At 27.1% G+C, this 23,482-nt stretch overlaps 2 protein-coding genes across 2 annotated transcripts; both read right to left on the bottom strand.

The window, feature by feature from the left end:
* Positions 1 to 1,337: 1,337 nt before the first annotated feature.
* Positions 1,338 to 16,386, bottom strand: LOC112602655 (ras-like GTP-binding protein RhoL). Its single transcript, XM_025350848.1, has 5 exons — positions 16,220 to 16,386; positions 6,695 to 6,868; positions 3,834 to 3,948; positions 3,417 to 3,534; positions 1,338 to 2,105 (listed from the first exon to the last, which is right to left on the bottom strand). The coding sequence occupies exons 2-5, from the start codon at positions 6,856 to 6,858 to the stop codon at positions 1,891 to 1,893; spliced, it is 612 nt and encodes a 203-aa protein (XP_025206633.1). The 5' UTR covers positions 6,859 to 6,868; positions 16,220 to 16,386; the 3' UTR covers positions 1,338 to 1,890.
* LOC112602654 (EF-hand domain-containing family member C2-like) lies at positions 16,270 to 22,711 on the bottom strand. The gene is made up of 12 exons (XM_025350847.1): positions 22,664 to 22,711; positions 22,414 to 22,581; positions 22,098 to 22,248; positions 19,406 to 19,626; positions 19,073 to 19,300; positions 18,768 to 19,011; positions 18,431 to 18,682; positions 18,179 to 18,354; positions 17,681 to 18,096; positions 16,949 to 17,048; positions 16,504 to 16,854; positions 16,270 to 16,360 (listed from the first exon to the last, which is right to left on the bottom strand). The coding sequence occupies exons 1-11, from the start codon at positions 22,709 to 22,711 to the stop codon at positions 16,774 to 16,776; spliced, it is 2,085 nt and encodes a 694-aa protein (XP_025206632.1). The 3' UTR covers positions 16,270 to 16,360; positions 16,504 to 16,773.
* Between the last annotated feature and the right edge of the window lie 771 nt (positions 22,712 to 23,482).

Here is a 23,482-nt window from a genome sequence, read left to right as displayed (position 1 = left end):
AAAATTTATGAATACGCCATCGAGTTCTCTTTATAGATAATAATATATATTCTCAATAGTTTATATTATTATGCTTACCAAATGCACAGTAAAATTCATTTGATATAGAACTAAAAGTTTGGACAGTTGTACACAAACGTTTATAAATTATAACACAAGGTTTGAAATTTTTTGAAAAAATTTAAATAATGTTAACATGATAACATGTATAATGGATATGCAAATAAGCTGAGTCAATTGAATGGTCACTACTCTCGAATCATGAAAAAATAAAAAATAAAGTGGAAATACAGTATCACATTCTCAAAATTTTAGAATATAAATGATGTTTCAAAATAATTCTATACTATATATGCAATGTGTTATTATTAAAAAATAATCGACCGTGCGGTCACCATCGAAATTATTATTTGAGCTCGTTTATTTGACCATATTTAAGCTCAGATTGCTTTGTACTTTTATTAAAATATTGATAATAATTATAATTCATTTGATCCTAAATTCAAGTAAGATTAGAATATTTAGGTATCGAAAAATGTGATTGAGGACGTAAATTCACTCAATTATAAAGCTATATTTGGACCATTGTTATGAAAATACATAATTTTTATAATAAATACAACCACTTAGGTAACCAGCTATCTTCTTGCTTAAAGAATTTCTCAAAGTGAAACGAACCATTGTAGAAAATCATTTGTTACCTAATCAAAAACGTTCAACGAACAACAATATACGTGTTATCGTATTCAGACATTTCACAATGACACGCGGAAGATTAAACATTAAAGTATTAAATTTATAAATTATTGTGTATGATAAGATTGCGTGGCTATAATTATTGTTAGTCGTACCTTATAGATACGCTCGATTTAAGAGATATTTTAATCGTAAATTGTGGTTGTCGGTAAAATGTTTTAAAAGATAACAAAAATTATTAAGAATTCAATAATTTAAAAGTTACAAATCTAAGATTTCTCATTTTATACAGATTAAAAAAAAAAAAACGAAATAGGTACTTACCTCCAACGCATTATTTAAATATTACCGGCATTGGAATACACTGATAGAATACAAGTAAGTAAATATATTCTAGAAATATTATTATCATCAGCTAATGAACTATTACTAATCGCATACCTACTTAAATAATTATATAACAATTGACTGTTGGAACTTGAAAGAGAACCACGAGTTTATGAAAAAACCAAAATGAGTTTTTAAACATTATTTTAATTATTTGGGAAAATTGAAATGTAATTAACGCAAACGATGTCATCTTTTATAAATAGTTTAATAATTAATAACAAATTAATCAAAACTGAAATTGTATAATAATCAAATATTCGTGTCATACTGTGATATATAGTGTGAGATATACTAGATATTATACATACTATATTATGCACATGACAAAACAAACAAATAAAAATAATTAAAAAAATTAATAATAATACATTTTTACATTTATCAAAAAAAAAAAAAAACAATATTTAAGCATACTCTATAGTTTATAATAAGCCGACGACTTGTACATAAAATCTCGTTGGTTCATTATCGCGGCGAGGTCATAATAGTATATGGTGAGATAGGTAGATAGGTTTAAACAGCGTTACGTTAATACATTTTATATTATATATATAATATTATTTACAGGCGATTCACAATCTATGGCACATATTTTACATTCCAAAAGTGAGTTATAATAAACGAAACGCCGTATTTCATAACTACATTATACTATATATGTAAAATGCGTATAGGACACTCAACAGCGAAACAACAATTATTACTGAGGATAGTATAAGCGTGGTACGAGATCTCGCGAATACTTGACAACGATGACGACAACGACAACAACGATGGATGATGTTGGAGTCCTGAGAACGTATTCTATTTACAACATTGGGTGAACGGGAAAGCGAAACAGTTCTGTCTTGGCTTTTTGATGGCCGCGCGAACCGATTCCATAAATATGGTATCCAGCCCTTCATTAGTCAGAGCTGAACACTCCAGGTACTTGACGGCCCCGATCTTTTTCATCATTTTTTTGCCCTTTTTCCGTGTTATACAGTCGTTTTGGCTCAGTCTTAAATCCGTTTTCGTACCTACAAATGTAATTATTATTTGATAACGGTTAATTGAACTTGTGTCCAAACTTCCAGACAATATTACATTATATTCTAAAAGTTATGACACGACCTAGTTTAGATTTCCCAGTTCCCTGTTTACATATTGAATAATAGTAATAAGCACAACAATATTGTATAATAATAAATAACTAACTATTAAAACACGTATAGAACATTATCGCAAAGATTGCGAGTCGTCAATTCACTTGACGATAATAATAATAATGACGAACTGTCGTCGACATTTCGTGTCAATCTCACAAATCGTAATAACACTAATAACCATTATAAACTCTCCAAAAAATACGTATGACCGAAACTGATGGTTTGGATCTATTGAAAATAATAAAAGACCTAGGTACCTACATATATTTTAAACCGTTTATTCAACCTAAAATTTATTTTATTTTTATTTTATTTAAGTTTGTAATCAAATTATATTATATCGTGTTGAGTATTTTAACGTTTTACTGCTTTTACCTATACGTCACGTGTTTCGTGTTTGATATAATTTTGTATTGATACATCAAATAAATCACCATAAATGTAATACATAAATTATACATAGACCAACCGCAATCGCGTCGTTGTAATGCACAACCATTACACTATTATTTTTTATGAATTTAATTATTATTCACTAGGTACTATTAAATAAGATGACCATTAAAATGTTATGTTATACGTGGACAATAGATAGGTACAAATACTACTCTTGATCGGAGTACACTTGTGTGTTTGTAGTGTTTGTACGGACTCCGGATGTTCGTTTATTTGTTTTCGCGTAATTATTTTGAACTAATATAAACAAAATTTAATTTCTATTTTTATTTTTAATTTACTTATAGCAAAACTAAGTAAATAATTTATGTTTTTTCTGTTTTGGATATTCAATATTAAAAAATATAACGATCATATTAATATATCATTATCCCCATTAACTTAAATAATCTATAGATTTAATTTGTTTATTAAGTTTTTGTGTATTTCAGGTCCAATATTTATGCAGTACTTACTAAATGCAATAATAACGTAAAATGAAGTATTATTATAGCTAACACCAAATCGCGGTTAAATAATAAAATAATTAAAGTAGAGATTACATAATATTTGACACACGGAAATCAAAAAAATGATATTTGTTTTTCATCAGTTCAATAATATTCGTGTGTTAAATAATTCCCATGGTATATAAAAACAAATAAATACAACTCGAAATTCATAGAACATAATATCCCAGCATTCGCACCCATACGGTACAATACACTATTCGTCATCTGGCCTTACCGATCAATATCACAGGTATTTTCGGACAGTGGTGTTGAATTTCCGGATGCCATTTACTAGCAATGTTTTCGAATGAACTTCGACTACCGACTGAATAGCAAAGTAGAAAACAATCCGTCTGTAATATAATATCGTTATATTAATATAACATAATGGTTTTCATTTTTTTTTTTATGTGATTCATCCGGAAACCATGTGTTTTAAAACTGAATAGTGTATAAAAATTATGAATAATAAAAATGTTAAGAGCAATTATTCAAGTAATCAATTAGATTATTTTTTTTAAAATTTTGCCGTTCTTTTTTTCGTGAATAACTCTTAAGCTATGAATAAAAAAATATGAAAAATAAAATTGTATTTACAATAATACATTTAAAATGTGTTTCAATATTAAAAAAGTAAAATGTTTTAACTTACATTAGGATAAGACAATGGTCTAAGTCTTTCATAATCTTCTTGGCCAGCAGTATCCCACAGACACATGTTGTATTCTTGACCATCCATAATTATGTTCTCTGCATAATTGTCGAATCTTAAAATACATTAAAAATATTTATTATTATTATTATTAAAAAATCTTGATATTCCTTCCCTATTAAAAAATATAACGATACAAATGATTGCCACGTTAATACATTATGTCTATATAATACTCAAATTTATTACATTATATTATACTCATATATGTATAAATTAGATTTATAATTTATACCATATTAGTTATAAAGAAACAAAAATATTCTATTAAATTAAAAAATGAATATTATTGATAAGCTTCATAAATAATTTATTGCAACTTAAATTATGTCTATAACATTAATAATAATTTTAATCGAATTTCTAAGTACATTGTACATTGAACACATTATGTCCGCAAGTATATTAAAAGTTATAAGTTATAACTAAAGTAATAAAACTATAGGTACCTATGGAAGCTACGTATAGTATACATTATACATTATTATTTACTATTTTCAGACTTTAACCGATATCTGCCTAGTTGATTGGGAAATCAATAATGTGATCTAATTTGTGTAGCATACGTTCTAAACTAAATGTAATTATATTTGAAAGTTGTTGACATAATACAAGAACTTGACAATAGCAACCATCACTTATCTTAAATATTTATTTTGATGAAATTTAACATCTAATTTAATTTAATAAAAAATTAAACTCATTATAAGTTTAAAACTAAAACCAATTTTAAATTAATTTAATTCAACTACAAATACAATTTAAATATAAAACACAAATTATAAATTAAATACATACAAATATGCTATTATAAAATATAAACCTAGCTATTTAAGACTTTCATATTTTTATAATAGATTTTTTAAATCTTAATATTACATTTTTAAAAATAAATTAAAATATTTTTATTTATGAAAACCTAAATAAAGGAAAGGTATTGCAACGTTTACACACTTTTAACACACTAAATAACTAATTTAAATAATATGATTTATATTTATATTCTCCAATTTAAAGGTAATGCTATACAATAAGTAAATATAACAACGTCAAATCTTAATATAGGTCGCTTTATAGTTAACATTTAAATAAAAAGAACCTTCTCAGGTATTATTTAGTCACAAATAAGATGACTCATTTCTGACATACTTTCTCTAATACCTACATATTTTAATTATTAACGTGGTTCATGAACACTTATGCCACATGAAAATCAATATAATAATTTACGCTGTTTATTTTTAAGTTTATAAAAATTAAAAAATAGAATATCGTATGAATAAATGTAATAAATAACCTATTAGGTAACTATGAACCGTTAACAAAATAAAACAAAATGCAATATTCATCACTTGCGTATAGTTGTTAGAGTTATTTGGTGCGCTCAATAGGACAGATGTCTTTAAATTTGAAAATAATATACTTTACTACGAGCAACAGTTTTATCTGGTAAATCTAAAAATATGATCAAACTCGTATTAAAAAAGGAGTAATTACATCAATAAATAATACTCACACATATTGTATTATTCACCTTTATATTATAGTATAATATAGGTTATTGTGAATTGTGTTTTTGCGATTTTCTCTGTAGCTACTGAACAATTTTAAAATGTTCTTCTCCGAAGTACTTTCAACGTTTAAATACAGTAACTTAAGTAACTTTTAGAATATTCTCCAAATATATATTAATTTATCACCAAAAAAATCACACCCAGTACCCACGCTTTATAGTTTTTGATTGTACTACGTTTGTACTTTAATTTTAACAATGGATAACTTACACGAAGTACACAAGCTTAACATCTGTCTTATCGTCTAACAAATAACTCAAACTGTAACAAAATTACTCTTTAGGTTTTTCATTTCATAGTCAAATTTTACAAACCAATTAAGTAGTCGCAAAATATAGGTACTAATAATGAACACAATTAGTGGGTCCCAGCTAATGATCTTTACAATATTTTGATTTTTGTAATTGAGAAATTAAAACTTATTATGAATACTATTAAATTCTATTAAAATTTAAATATTAAAAAAATGTACTTTAAATAACTCCGCATTTTTTGCAATAGGCAGTGTTTTCTTTAACAGTTCGACAAGACAAGAAATGTTTTGAATGATTTTCTATTGGTAACGAATATGTGATAGATAACAATAGCATCAATAATGAAAATAAAATATTTATAATTTTAGCTAAAAATTCTAAAATGTAATCCAAACAATAAATAAATTACAAGCCTGATCATTAAAAAACTATATTTTTAATAGAAATTCATATGCTTCACATTTTTACGATCAACAAGTAATCAACAGGATGTACCTCAAATGTGGGATTGTATTTTGATATCACTTTTTAATTTTTATGAAACGGCAGCTAAACTGTTTATTTTTTCTCCATAAGAATATAATTATCAATATAGAACAAAGTGTAGATAACACTGGTATACACATTCAAATCATTAATCATTATTACACCACAAATATGGCATTAGTTGTAATAGCATTTTAAAACAGCCGAGATTATTTCAACTATCCAGTAGGCCAATAATATTAAATAGAATATTAAAATAATAATAAATAACATTATTATGAGTCACAACAATATTGTGTTTTTACACATAATATTATATATAGTAAGTTATGACCAACTACAATAAATTGTCAACCACTGATTAAAATAAAATCAACGTGTTAACTGTAGGTATACTATGTACCCACTACAACTGCATTATAATTGCTTTGCTTGTTTATAAATTTACATAATATAACTATTATAAAAAAAGGTCGTTTTCACTTACACGGTGGGCACGTATTCCGTAGGAAACTGCTTAGTTGTGTAAGTGATGAGCATGCAAGTTTTTCCAACCATTCCGTCGCCGACTGCGGTTATCTTCAATGGCCTCAACTTGCTGCATTTCTTGGACGATCTGAGAGTGTCGCTATATTGAGATTCGGCTCCCATGGTTAAATACCTGCGAATCACAGCACGCATTAAAGTAATACAAAATGTTCACGTTGGAAACATTTGGTCGCTGCCAACGGATGTGAATCCGCGTAACGCGGACAAACAACACAAAAAGGAAAAAAATCGAACAGGAAGACGATCTCCGTTAAAATCTAGATCGATATGAACCATACGCGTCTAAAGGGCGCGTCTTCAGCTGCCCCAGATCGCACGGGAAAAGGATTTCTATTATTTATTATACACCCTCCCCGTTTCCGGTTATGATCTCGTTACACGTGCAACACGTGAGTATATACACTGGGAGCTCTCACGTTCCCGTCGGTGTCTATTCACGAGTGTGCATGTGTGTGTATCTGTATACTGCATGGAGTAGTGCGAGTGGTAAGATATGAAACGAAATTATTCAAAAGAAACCTCAACTTCCATTACGGGTTTAATTTGTATTTCACTCGGCGCATCGAGTCTCGTGATAAATGTGATATAATATTATATAAATGTGAGTGTGTATGTAATGCATGCCCGACGAAAGTGAGTAAAAACAAATGTAAACATACGGCGCATTTTAATATTCAAGTCTGGTGTTTCCCAGCCCATACGTGATTAAGGGAAAGGAAGTGTGGTATATTAAAAGTAACTATATAGGGTGTTTCACCGTGTGGTTGTTCTTGCGGGCCACATCTGTATAATACAATATAATATAACATATTCTTTTATCAGAAGCTTATTTTTTTGAGAATCTCCTTTAATTTTTTGAACCCCCAACAACGGTAATTGTAGTGGTAAACTGTCTTGTAAAATGTTAACCTTTTTATATACATTATTAATCGATAGCCATGGCGATCGACGGGTTTTTAATAAACGCGAAAACGACTAATATGATTTGATTTTGTTTCGAGTTTTGATCCGAAAATTACTGCGAATAATGACTTGCGGTTAACCGTATGACACGCGGTGAAAAATTTCTAAAATAGTATTTCATAAATAATATAAATTAGAAATAACGTCGCAATACTATAATGAAAAATTCGACGAGACAGATACCCTGTAGACCAGGGTTAATATGGGTGGGGGTCGACTTACGGTCGCAGCCGGAAAGATGTGCTGATCACAATATTAATTCATAGCCGGCGGCGTATGTGGCCGCCCATGGATTACGATACAGGTGACGGCACATGTCGTGAATACAAAAACACGGAACTTAGAGGTCATCATACGCACCACAGATCGCCAACAGCAACGATGTCGCCGCCAAGTAATTAGAGTTAATAATTGTTAAACTGAGTTCTTTGCAAGCTTATTTTGTCACGCTTTACCCTATCCACAGCTAGTTTAAAACTTTTTTTTAAGATAAGTGTCGCTATACAATTTAGATGTATTACAAGTTATGAAATCAAATTATTTAATTGATTTGGAACACATGAGTACTTTCGTACAACTAATAATTATACGTCCATATTAGTTTGGCGCGAATATACAATACGATTAATTCCTGTCGAAAAATGACGCAAAATCCGTCTATTGTTGTGGCGATATAATCAGAGAATAAGAGGAATCCCGAAGACGAAACTGCATGTTTCTGACACTTATATTAAGACATGTTCGCAAATATAATATAAAAACAATAACAGTGTTACTAATACAAAATATTTTGTTGTTGTATAGTTTTTTAACTGATAAATGATAATATATTGTACTCGTTACACATTTGAAACGAATCGAATGCACACTTCTCTCGAACAGGAAACAATAATAGTGTCAGATAGTGAATTTATGTACAACGCACACACACTACGCGTAAAATAAAACCATCACCATATATCTACATAAGTCATCGTACCGCTGATTAACGTATACACAAATAGATTGGACATCACTCTACTGCAGTGCACTTGTTAGCTGTTGTTACTCGTCTAACGGGCTGAAGATTAAAAAATAAAAGTATTATAGAACATTACGCCGTCGAGGTTTGTAAATAATCGTTGAAAACAAGGCATATCTGTATGATATTAAGATGAAAATAAGTAGGAATGGATCCATAAAAAGTTGTTCAAACCAGTGTATTTTCCTAACGCCAATCATACAATTAGAAAATTTATTGGAGATTCGTAGTAACCGAAACACGGCGAGTTGTTATTTTTATAATATGACTAATATGAGACGTGTATTGACATAATGACGGATATGATACACGTCGTACACGATTATGATAAAATATGATGTATGCGTGTGGTAGTACATTAAAATTTGGACCGTCGTCATACTGCGACGTGAAGTATTAAAATTTATCGGTATGAAAATCATACGAGTGGCGGCGGTCAAACTTTCAGTACCTACGTAAACCATCTATACGTTATTTTATTATTTTTTTTTTTTTTTTGTTTTTAGCTCCACGAAAACTTAAACGAACACAATCGTAATGCAATTTCAAACCGATCTAGACCGTACTCAGGAGGGAGGCGTGGTGCTCGCTGCTCTGTATCGTGTGGCCGATTGGTAAGTACCTACCGACTATCCTATATAATATTACGAGGATGTTATAGTTCCTGTTTGTGGCGTATACGTACGTAATATAATAACAACATACTGACGGTGCAGTATAGTTGAAGTTTAAGTGTGTCAATTAAAGGTGATTGCTCCCTGTCAATGAATTAAACGTCCATTGCATCATCGTGCGCCAAATATTAAAAGTAAAAATAATAATAATAAAACGAAAACGCCTCTGCTGCACGTGGTCGTTCATGTTCAACGGTTGGTTAATGCAATAATAATAAATATTACCGTCTCGTAAACGGAAGAGACCGAACTCGAGAAAAAATATTACAGAGCACTGCAGTCGCAATTATAATATCGTTCACGGGCTATTATTACCTATTATATATATTATGCGGAGGTGTGCGTTACTTTTTTTTTCGTCAAATTATAAATTCACTAAACCAAGGTCTAATGTCTACATACGCGTATAATACTAATAAATAATATATATATATACAATATACATATTATATGTGTGATATTTTAGCACACGACGACAAAGAATACCTACAACGTATTGTTTACGTGTGTCTTTGTTTTGCAACAACGACATTGATTAGATAATTTACGACTTTTTTCGTGTTATCCGTACGCGCAGTGCCCATGTCCCTCGATATAAATTTATAAAATAATAATAATAATAAACAAAAAATGATGAATGTATTGTTCCCATCAAGTTTGTCAGTTGTCTTCTCGAACCTTCGGCGTCAATAGTAATAATAATTATTATTACTCCTTATAAATATTTACGAAAATACACCGACGTGATATTTTCATAATGCCATTCAAATTGAATCGCAATGATAATTCTTTCCGAGATAACAATAAAAATAAATCAGTATAGCACCAGACGGCCAAACATAAATATATTTTGTATTCAAGCGCAGGGTTTACGAATAGTTTTTCACTTTATTAAATAATAATACAAAACATTATGCATTCGTCAATAACTGTGTAGGTACAACAGAGACTCGAGCAAATTAATACAAATAAATATAGAGGGTGATTCACCAAATATACTTATTGTCTACCCCTTCCCTTCTCCTCATAGTTATAAATATATAGATTTAAAAAAAATACTTGAGAGTATCCAGTGACAATACAAACTAATTTTTTCAAATTAGAATTACTCTTTTATAACAATACCTATGTGTTTAAGCATTTAATATTTTATTGAAAATATTGGATGCATCTACCTAGATAGAAATTCAGACTTGTATTAGCTTCTGAATTATTAAAATTCTTACAAATAGAATAATATTCGGTAATTAATAACAAATTTAGTAATCTTACATAAAATATAAATAAAAATTTGTATAGTAAAAAAGCGTGGTATTGATTTTTTTTTTTTTTGTAGTACGTCTTGGAACACTATTTAAGTGGTATAAAAATCGAAGTAATTCAAAAATATAATGGAACGCTTAAAATTTGAATAAATTCAATATTTAAATAAAATACGGGTATAAGTGTTAATATGCTTAAAGAATCGCCCTGTACATAATAGACCTGTAACACTCTATGATATTATGTCAATAATAACGTCCATGTAAACGAACGTACATTTTACCGTATTTTATAATAAGTGCGCGCGCTGCAAAATAAACGTAGGGCATCTATGAATACGAGTACATGTATATATTATATCGTGTATATAATATTACGAGTATGAAAATTCTCTGAATTGTTAAAAAGAAAACAGAAAAAATTTAATAACGATTACCGCAGAAGTATGTTTTCCCACTTGAATATTATACGTGAAACTACATCAAAAAGAAGGCGAACGCTTTGAAAGGATTTTGTTTTACAAAGACTGATGGTTTTATGAGGGTTTACCTATTCCATTTGGTCCGGTGTGTAATTATCCCTCAGTGACGTAGGAACTAGACGGCCACGAACAATGTTTAGGCTTCCCGCCGGGAATCAATACGATCCTGGTATTTGGCTCGCTGTATTACCTACGTACGTTGTAGGGCATATATTAAATGAGAAACAATATGTTCAATTATAGTAATCGATAGGTAATTATTATTCTTTGCGGAATTCGTGGAAGAAACATAGAGCCCGAGGTTTAAATATTTTAAAAACACGATTGAGCAACATTCTTCTGGTAATAATTAGCAATTATTACAATATTAGATTGTAAAACGAACACCACAACCGGTTCACGATTAACTGAACAATTACTAAAACTAGAATTCGCTAAAATATTTAACTATCAATTTCAACTTCAATTACATAACACCAGTATTATTTACATTAAACGTAAGACATCTTATACGAACTAATTCAAAAAATTAGCCAGGGAAGTCGCTCTTCTGTAGGTATTCAGTATTACAACGAAAACTCTGTTCACGAATACGCTTCAATAACGTGGGCATATTATATCCAGGTATAAATCAGTAAATACTAAATAGTAATGGTGAATAACCCTTATTAGTGAATATATTTGAATTCGCCAATATGCTGTCTGCTGTAGAGAGGTTTCACTGTTCGCTGGAGTAGGTTTTGAGTGTACCTACCTCGTAATTGAATGGATCACTGGATGTGTTAAATTTTAATCCCAACATTTGCTACCAGAAACTACCCTCGACGTTGAAGATTAAAACATTTTTACTACTTCAAAAGATTATGAAAGACCACATTTAAAACTAACACAATAATCGCCTGCTTAGAATTTAAAACAGAATACATAGGAAGTAGTTATCTAATATTAAAATATAATGTAACATAATTGTGTTTTTATAAGTTTTATTCTTGTTTCATTTAATCTTATGGGTATACTATGAAAATTTTATTTACATAGTAAGTCAGTTAGTCAATATTTTTTTTTCAACTAACGTAGGTATTACTGTAACTGCTACTGTAGCAACACACAAGCATTTCAATAATTCCAAATTGAAAACAGATGTAACGCTATCGTTTTTTTCTTTCGATTTAATAACCAATATTTAACAGTGAACACGAAAAATGTGAGCTGGTTGTTTTTTTCTTGTACCACATTACTATTCATTACAAAGTGTATATTGATTATAAAATAAAAGTAAATTTTTTATCAATTTTTACTCGATCCCTATCATTGTAGACCAACGTCAAAATTTAATGAAATTTTGGATAATGTAATGTAGTTATTATCCAATAATTGTGTCAAGTGTATTTATTTGTACGCTATTCAAATTAAAGGTTTAATATTAAATTTCTTACATTAAATAATTCTTTAATGCAAATAATATAGTATATTAAAACACGATATAATTGAAAATAAAATAGATTTTAAAAATCATGTATTAGAATTACAGGTACTATACCTAAATCTAAATTGTTATAAATAATATACAGTTTTATTAAAACAGATACCCGATAAATCCTTAAGTCTTTAATATATACTTATAAATTATACTGAACAAATTATTTGGAATTATAACACTTTAATATACTACACATTTCATAAATTAAAAATATAAATATTTCGAAAAGGAAATTCCTTAAAACCGATAAATTGAAATGCTAATACATTTAACTCACTTATGTTTTATATAAAAACTCGGAAACGACTCTGTACGATCAAAATATCCTACTCAACATGAAACAAGTAGGTATGTACATAAACTGTATGTCTGTATATTAGTTTTGACGATTATTGAAAAGAGTACGCTAACGCACGCGATAAATATTGTAATCGATTGATATTATTTTTCGATTTAAAAATATTTTATTAATTGATTGAAAACAGTGCAAAAGTACAATATTGATTATTTCAGTTTAGAGTTATTAATCTGACGTAATTTTCCACAACAAATCAAGGGGTTTTGGACGACATCGCGGATGCCACGACTCTAAACCATATTGAATGATTTGCGCGCATGTGGGTTCAATTTACTAAATAGGTACGTGACAAAATGAGAAATAATAACGAATAACAGCTATCGATTTGTCCAGATGATAAATCGACCAGTCACCCAGCCGATACGAATTTTTATCATTGTGATTATGTGGCATTCGGCTATATAAAACGCTTAAATAGCAGAACAATAAAGTTTCACTTTTATAATTGCATATTATTGTTCAACAATAATAGGTAACATCGAAGCGAATAAAAACGCTGGTTAAATGAACACGATGCGTGTGTTCATATTTTTAACGGCGGATTCGAAAACTTAGAATAAATAGGTGTATTACAATCCACTTACAACTCACAAGTACATATTATTATAGCGTACAGAACTTATTTATTTATGGTTATGATAGATACATTTACCTACATTAGTATCACATACGTTTTACGGTTTAAGAAATTTAAATTTTAATATAAAATTAATAATTAATGATTTAATAACTTAACATTTAGTATTATTATTCAAAATAAAAATGCATTAAAATTACCCCGGTTATAAAATATTTTAGAGAATTTTTATAAATAATGAATAGTGAATGATAAATAGTAAATATCATTGTTTCATAAATTGAAAAATACATCCATTTAGTTTCTCGAAAATTATGTAAAATAACACTTATCATAATCATTCTTTCAAAGAGTATATATATTGAATATATAAAAAAAAACCAAAATAATCTATAATATAAAATTGATTAGATATCTGATTGCTTTCGGTTTAATATTAATTATTATTCTGCCATTATTAGGGTTAATAAAATATTTTTCATGAGAAAAACATTTAAATTAATAATATGTTTAATATACACGAAACTAATTTCGGTTAAAAAATGCATTTCATATAAATATTTTATATAGAGCTGTTAATTTTTATTTTTAATAATTCTTTATTTCTAAAAAAATACACAGATAATATATAATATTATTTAGTATGCTAGAAACTTTCAATATGAATTCTCAAAACAACCATTTTCTATAGAAAAATCAAAGTAACCATACGCTACGCATACTCGTAATAATCTTACAATATAGTAAATTTATAGGTAGGTATCAAAATGTTGTGACTTATATCTTAGGTCACCAAATAATTTCGTAAATAAAAATATTAACTAATCTGTGTGCTTGATGTTACAGGTTACTATAATTTTTATTTTTATAATATTTTTCAAAATATTTACACGATTATGAGGTGTTATAAATACAATTATAAATAATGCCGAGGATAAAATACATAGTATTCAAAACCAATGCTATTATTCATAAATTATAACACACTACATTATTATATGTTTCCTTCAATAAGCAGTATTATTAGTGTTATTTATTTATCCTCAATAAAATATTAGCAATAGCCTATATTACAATAGTTAAATATTTTTAACACTATGCTTTTGAAATATCAACACATATAAAACAAGTATATATATATACATATACAATTATTATTTTTGAAAGCATCTAGGGACGTTTTTAAAGTAAAAATAATTTCTCTAGAATCATTTCCTTATTTCTATTCATTTATGAACAACTTAAATCAACCTATATGAATGTGTTTTACTATGTTGCGCGTACAAGAAACGAGTATTTAAATTGTCACCTGTCGGTATAACAAAAACTATATATTATTGTGTATCTGTGCTTATGTGTAATATTATAATATATATGTTATACTTTGTGCGATATAATGTTTTAAAATGTATTAATAATACTTTTAATTCAAAATATTATTGTTGAAAAGTTTTAATAAGTATATTTTTATTATTGACGAACAAACGTTAAACATCTAATAACGTTTAGTAACTATTTTCTTGTGAAGTAGATACGCGAATGACAAATTCAATATTCACTATTTAAGCTTCGTTAAATCTTAACAATTTTTAACTTCAGATATTATTACCATCTCGAGATACAATTAATACGTATTTCAGCATGCTAGTTTATTATGGTTAATATAGATGAGGAAAACGCAGGGGGAAATAAAAAAACTAATTTGTAATTTTATGCAATAAAAAAGTAGTTTAAATATCCACCGATAAGAAGCTATAATTTGCAAAAAAAAACAATTTAAAACAAAACATATAATCTATAAATATGTTTTTTGATAATATTAATTTTTCAATTTAAAATGCTAATGCAATATCGGCAATATTCAATAAGTTATTAACTTAAACCTATAAATTTCTTTTTTAATTTTTTTTTTTCTATTAATAACAAGATAATTATGAAATAAAAAGTTATAAAATTAATTACAAACATAATAATATGATGATTATTATAGTTTTGAAGTACGTGTCGACGTCACAATAGAGTGATGACTGAGCTTGTTATTTGTTAACATAAATATAGAATATCTTCAATACTTCTACAGGTAGATAGTGTTAAAGTGCAAATTGATAAATAAATAATTAATACAATTCACAAATTTGAGAATAATAATATTTTATTGAATATATTATTAAAACCAATTCAAATTATAACAAACTATTTAAACATAATGCATAAATAAGCCATATACACGTGTGTACCTACCTATTTTCTTTTGAATTAATAAATGTAATATTCTTTTATAATAGAACTTTAGAAGAAATAATACGAAGTATATTTTATATAAATACATTTATTGGTTATTAGCCGTTACCTTAATACATTTAAAAATCATGTTCAGTTTTATCTAAATAATCAGTTTTTATCGAAATAGATACTTCTAAAAATACCAGTTTATCAAGGTTTTTTTCATATTAATAATTCATAATCATAGTATTATTTTAATAAGTACCTACATAAAAATATTGTTTTTTTTCAGCGCAAATTATTATTAAGTATATACGAAAAGTAAATGGATCAAATAATATTGTATCTTATCATACAGGTAACAACTAAGTAGGTACATACTGCGTAAAAACAATAATATGATTAAAAGCTTAAAATAACTACCTTTTATCCACGCTATGTGTCCAATAGATTTTAAACTTGTACAACCACCATCTAAGTAAAGTGTATTTTACAAATTTTGCACAAACTGTATTTATCCAAATGAACAAGACTATCACAAGATCTTAAATACTTTAAAATTAACTATGAAAAATTAAAAAAAAAAAAATTACAATAATAATCAGATAAATATTTTGCTAAAAAACACTCTTAAAATATAATTCAAAAGTAAATAGTTGCAGTTAAAATCACACAGTTCTCATTTGAGATTTGAGTACAACACTTACTCATCGAAACGTTTCAAATGAACGACTCAGCACTCACTACTCACTAGTCACTCTCACACTGCACACAAATATACAATACATCCCGTAACGCCCTTGAATGCACGTCACTGTCGCAGCAACACCACATGTTGAGTGGTTACCAAACAAACCAGTTTGACGCGTCATCAGTTCACTGGATCTCGTAACAATATTGGAAACCAATAAAACTATTGAGTGGGGGTGACTCGTATGGCCGTATATAACGTACATCATAATAATATACTGTTATTATTATAATAATTTCCGTAAATCGCTGATGAACTCGCCGACTCTGATAAATGTTTCACTTGGCTTCCTGTATAATAATATATCCTGGAGGGAAAATTATTGATAACATTTCAATATATTTTAAGGTTTATACGTTTATTGTGATATTTATTCTAATTTATTATTCTGAACTACCTACCTTTGAAAAACCTTGTGATCCGGGAGTAGGGTTTATAGTATAATTTAAATACTCCAATAATTCCACGTAATTCACTTTATTTGTCTCGTGATGAACAAATCTAAAATAAAACATATTTTGTGTTATTATTAATTATATGGCATATAAACTTTGAGTTTTAAATCTTTATTGGAAACTGATTTGTTCAAAAACACCGTAGAGTTTATTTTTATCGGGCAGGAAGAGGATTATTTAATAAAAAAAAGTAGGCCAAAATGGCACAAAATGACATATTATTTTGTCTAAAAAAACTTTTACAACAAATAATTAATAATAATATAACATTTAGAAAAACATGCACCAATATAGATACTTGAAACTTAATATATTACATTTTCGGTGTTAAGATCGTATAAAATAAAATCAATACATTTTCAAAATGATGTACCAACTACCTGCGTTATAGGATGAACGATTTTAAAATAATAAAAAAAAAAAATAACAAGCCCATTAAATTGTGTTTAACCAGAATAATTTACTACAAATAACAAATTATAAAAAAAAGAAATAATTGTAAGCCCAAACTATATTATGAAAATTCTAAAATATGTTATTAATTTAATATGAATAGAATTATACACATAGTTTTTACTAATTAGTAAAATGAACTAGTAAATATAATTTATTTTATGTATTATAAAGATTTATTTTTATGTATAAATATTTAAAAAAATATATTATAATAAATCTTACCTGTCTAATAACATATTTATAATTTCGGTGGAAAATGGTAGTTTTGCACTTTTTAAAGCTTTAAATGCACTACTACGTTCAAGATATCCGTCCTTTTTATCCAAATTTCTTTGTTTAAAATTAATTTCAAGTCCCTCAAAACCTACAAACAATTCTCGCTTCAACTCATCCTGCAAAATGCTTCTGAATAAATTTTCAGATACTTCTTTATACTTTTCATGTTTTTTGTACTGTAATGCTAAAACAAATATGCCATGACGACTTAAATTTGGAAACTCGTTTAGCATTATTTCGATAAATTCATTTCTTTCGATTTCAGTTTTATTTTGCAAATATTTCATGTGAAACGTATCTATATCAGTTTGTAATGCTTTTGATATTTGATTCATTACATAATAAACATCACTATGAGGAAACTGTTAAAAATGTATTTAAATAAGTTTTGGATTTTTGACCATAACTAACCCATGATAATTGATTAGTACAATGCAAACTTACTTCTTTTGGATGATCCATCATAAACCTTAATGTCCTATCTTCGACATCAACAAGCACAAATTGAAAACCATCTATAATTAATTTAACACCGACATATAATTTAAATATTACATTAAGTTCATTTGGATTTTCTTTAGGAATTTTCCGTTTTGAAAAAAATCTACAACCTATTGCGCCTAAATAATATAAACAAAATCAAAAAGTCAGTAAGTTTATACATGCCAATACATATATAAAGATAATTAAACTTACCAGCAGTCTGTATTTTCATTTCAGAAACAGACAAACTTTGATCGTTTAAAAAACATTTTACGATAAATTCTTGATTTAAATTGTTCGGTTCTTTAGGTAAAATGTTTGCTTTAAAAACTAAAGCTTCAATTTTTGAATGATTAAGTAGTTTATTCAAAATATTTTCATCGTGACACACTGGTATGGTTTGAACATTTTCTTTTTCTTTTTCTTCTACAACTTTTGGAGTCTCAATAATAGATGGGAAATTATCTACAGTTACAATCATAATACATAAAATATTAAAGTACCAGAATTTCATACATTAAAATTATATTAAAACATTTTTATAACCTACTCAAACCATGATCTAAATAATATTGCTTGGTAAACTCGTCACAACTAGATAAAACTATTTTTCGGCTATAAACATCAATTTCAGCTCCCACATGTAAATTTGACCAATGATAATAAGAGTCTTGTACATCGTTCAAATTACCCAGAGGATCAAAAGCGTACCATTGATTCATTGAATTTATAGCCAATACATTCAATAAATCATTTTGTTCGCTAAAGCCCGGTGGTTTTACATAAATTTGGTCCTATAACAAAATGCAATGCATCACAATAATTAGTTATAAAGTTCTATATACAGTTTAATACTTTTGGAAGTTTTTGTCTTTTGAGAAATGTTTTTAAACCGCCATCTGAATTATGTTCAACAATCTGTATTGTATCGTCCACCAAAAAGTAACGAACTTCTAAAATATGTAAGTCACCATCAACATTGTAACGATCATCCCAAAAACCTTTAAAATTTAAAATGCCATCGAATCCTTGTTTATAGACGGGTGACATTATTTTATTCACCGATTGTTTTTTATTTTGTGTCTATACATTATTTGTAAAAAAATACATAAAAAGCAAAGAAAACAAATTATCATATTATTAAACAATTATAATCATTATTTATATTTTAAACAATATTAGTATTACTTTTTCTCTTCTAGTGAAGTGAGGATCATCAGGCATTGATAAGTTTTCGGGTACATCAACGCCGTTTTTCTTCAAAAAATCTCTAGTGAAACTATCAGTGCCAATTATTTTAAACTGTTTTCCATAAAACTCCACAGTAACTCCAACATTTAAATCTAATAGTTTATAGAAGTCGTTTTTGTTATTTGATAACGGAATTTTATGTCGTTTGATTAAACATCCTATTAATTAACCAACAAATTCATATAATTATACTGAAAGATACCATTACATAATATAGACATAATATGTGTAAGTAGTCGTTGTCGAAAAAATATCTAGTTGCTGATTCTAAGAACTAACTCACACTTCATTATTCAACACACCAATACAACTTAATTGTATTGATATAATTATATAAACTTGTAATTAGTTTATTATTATAAATTATAAATCATGAATAAACAATAATAATTGATGCATAGAAATTGTAATTTAATAAATTATTATGAGTAATTATAAATATATAAATCATAAATTATGACATCATTAAAAACCATCAAAAGGTAGGTATAAAGCACACATTTGAAATATTTGAATGAATTATTTTAATTATATTTTGTCTATATACTCAAATATTTGTTTGTCTAATTAAATGTTATAAACATATCATAAATAATGCTAAAATTAATAATTTATAAATGGTAGCACTAAGCACTACAAACCAGTTGCAGAAGTCTGACATTTGTCTTGTACTTCGCACACTTCGACACAAATAAAAAAAAACTTAAGGTACAGCTTCCTTGCAGTGTCAAATAACGAAACAGCACATCATAACACCACAGAAAAACCGTACCTTTAAGTGAATGCTACCCTCACATTTCTTGTCTCCATCTTACTATCATACAAGATAACAAATTTACGTTTAGTATAAAATCAATTATGTATTGTTAGCTTTAATTTTAGGAAAAATTGACCCATTATTAAAGTGAAAGGTAAGAACGTTATTTGTGCTTGGCGTTGGCTTTTTCGATATTTCAATTTTCAAACAAAATATAAGTATTGTAAATATTACAAGTTAAAAATGCTCATTTCTAGGTCGAAAATGTTGATTTAATTCACAAAACGTATATACTTATATGTATAAAAATTAACAGGACTAGTGAGTTCATGTATTTGCGTATCAATCTTGCTTAGTCGTATTTAATGATAGGTATTATAGAAATCCATTTTAAGGTACCGTGGTTGAGTAGGTATATGAAGTTTTATTTTGCATATTTTTACATATTAAGAGGTTTTTTGACTATTTGGCATATTTATGCGTTTTTCTATTTTATTGTGCATACTTGGCGTATTTTTACCAAAATTTGATGAAAATGCAATAATTTATATTTTTGTATTGTATTTTTATATATGGGCATTTTCGCAACGTACAATTATTGAAAATCTAGGATAACCCGAAGTCATGGCCCTTTATGATTTTTTGTGTTATAAATATGCACCAATCATCACTGCTGACGTTGTAAAATTATTTTCAATGTACACCAATTTAGTCACACATAACCGCCATTTATCCAAACTTGATAACATAAAAAAAATTGTTATTGTACAATGCAATTTTTTAGGTAATATAAATTATTTTATTAAGTATAGTAATATTCTTTATTGTTTAATAAATTCGTTTTAAAATTTTAAAATTTTAAATGAACGACTGACTGGATGTTTATTCTATTAGATTATTAATGAATATTTTTAATTTATTTTTTGAAATTACATTTCAACAAAAAAAATACAACTTATATAAATATTAATGGAATTTTTTGTTATTCCGAAAATGACATAATTTCTTTTTTTTTTTAATCTGCATATTTTTAGTACATATAAATGCATATTTTTTAACTTTTTAAAGCAAATTAAAATGCATTTTTTTCCAGTTTTTAGTGCATAAGTGCATACTTATAGCATTTTTTGAGACATGAACTCACGAGCCCTAGAAATTAAGTATGTATAATAAATACTTAGTACGAATTATAATTCCAATTTCTTTCTTGCTTCATTCACAATTTATAATTAACATAATCAATTGGTAAATTTTTATTTTAAATCCAAACTTAATAGCTAACAACTGAGACCAAGTCCAGTAAGTCCCCATGTTTTAAATTCCTTCTCAACACCTATGTAAATATTTGAAAAACATATAAATATAAAAATTACTTGATATTCAGTATTTTCTTTCTATGGCAACCTTGAAAATACTTCACCGATATCATATTTAAATATTAATACGTTAATATATTACTAATTATTAAGCACCTACCTACCTCTATTAGTTTTTTCCATCTGATTATTGAATAATAAAAATATTTAAACGTTATCGTTACATATTATTGTTTTTTTAGGAAATCAATACATCATGTTATTTAATTATTAAAACAATAAGTAAAATAGGTGATTAATTATGAAATGTAGTAATGTATAAGTGCTGTCAGTATGTACCTTCTACTTACGTATAATTTATTAAGTTTTAAGTCAATGTTCTAAATAAAAATCGGTAGAAGAAAATCAAACAAAGCAACAATCTTAAATCAAATATTATTCATAAAGTAAATAAACTTAATATTATGTAGATACCTATTTTAACTCGTAAATCATAATATATCATATAATTTATATTTATACCTAATTACTCATGTAAATTATTGCAATAATTTACCTTGTGGTAAACCACTGTTGATAACAACGGGTTCAACTACTTTAATTGTATCATCTTCAAGAAAATAAATTATTTTGCATTTTCTTAAATTATAGGCACAGCCAAAGCTCTCATTCACCGTACTTTTGAAATATGCATCAAATGTTAGGTTCTGGAATGAAATTGAACTCTGATAACTATTTTTAACATTAACATATTTATATAATTATACACCTATTTATTTTATTAGATTAACTTCATTTAAAATTATATAACTCCAAATATCGAATTATTTATCAAAAGTTACATTTATGTCCCTCATCTACGTTTTAATTACCTGTTTATCAAATACTAGCCAAGCAGGCTTTTTGGTTTCTTCGAGATCAGTAGTGGAATTAAAAACAGAATTACATTTCTTTTCATTTTTGACGTGTAGTGATCTGATAATATGTACACCGTTCATGATGTCAAAATCCGGTGTCTTCGGATACCTCGTTTTAATTTCCTAGTATTTATAGTTAAATTATATTAAATGAAATATGATTATAAGAAAATTATATTTATTTGTAAGATATAAAATTATTTACTTTATTACAAGTTTGAAATCCTAGTATCATTGGCAATTTAAAAGACATTGTAAATTGTAATTCTTAAGATTATTCAATACTTGATATAATCAAATTACTCGACCAATATGAATATAATTAAGCCTTTATAATGTTTTAAAAAAATATACAAACACACTTTATTTATTTTAAACTGAAAATTATGATTATGTTGAAACCATGTAAAAATACATAATGAATAAATGATGGAGTATACGGTTATTATGATTTTTACTTAAACCTGTATGTTTTATCAATACTACTTAAGGGGTTGTTATATGTTGCGTAGCTTAGAAACACAAATCAATTGAATAATAATATATTTTAACTTTTTTTTAAATGTCTGTTGAGTTAATAAACATCACTCGTGTGAATAAAAAAATTTATCTAAGGACATAGTTGATATCTTGACAAACCATTTAAAATCGAAATAACGTTAAATTAGCTATAATAATAATAGAATGTGTGCGCTATATTCAATTAAATCAAAAAAATATATATACATAATTATTTTAATTTTGAATTTTATTGAATTTTAATAAAATGTATTATAAATATGTATATTACATCTATGTATGACGCGTTTTTCATGTATGTCTACACATATTTTTGCAATATTATATTTCCGGCGTACTTACGACATAAAAATATTAATATACGTATGATGGTAAATTTACGTTGTTGGCTTTAGCATAATATTCATAGGGTATACTCCATAATATTATGCACGTTGTCTGCTTTCAAGATTTTGTTGAAAAATCATGAATATATTGCATATATTCTCAAGTGATTCACGAATAA

This window comes from Melanaphis sacchari, unplaced genomic scaffold (assembly GCF_002803265.2).
Source record: "Melanaphis sacchari strain LSU unplaced genomic scaffold, SCAv2.0 Contig8_pilon_pilon, whole genome shotgun sequence".
Lineage (NCBI taxonomy): Eukaryota > Metazoa > Arthropoda > Insecta > Hemiptera > Aphididae > Melanaphis > Melanaphis sacchari.
Note: the sequence above shows the minus strand (reverse complement) of the source record. Positions and strands in the feature narration are given on the sequence as shown.

Coding starts and splice junctions, on each gene's coding strand:
- LOC112602655 (XM_025350848.1), bottom strand. CDS start 6,858: ATGGGAGCCGAATCTCAATATAGCGACACTCTCAGATCGTCCAAGAAA. Junction 3,949..6,694: donor ACGGAATACGTGCCCACCGT/GTAAGTGAAAAC, acceptor ATGTATTTTAAG/ATTCGACAATTATGCAGAGA. Junction 3,535..3,833: donor GACCATTGTCTTATCCTAAT/GTAAGTTAAAAC, acceptor ATTATATTACAG/ACGGATTGTTTTCTACTTTG.
- LOC112602654 (XM_025350847.1), bottom strand. CDS start 22,711: ATGTCTTTTAAATTGCCAATGATACTAGGATTTCAAACTTGTAATAAA. Junction 22,249..22,413: donor GGCTAGTATTTGATAAACAG/GTAATTAAAACG, acceptor ATTTCATTCCAG/AACCTAACATTTGATGCATA. Junction 18,097..18,178: donor TGATGGATCATCCAAAAGAA/GTAAGTTTGCAT, acceptor CATTTTTAACAG/TTTCCTCATAGTGATGTTTA.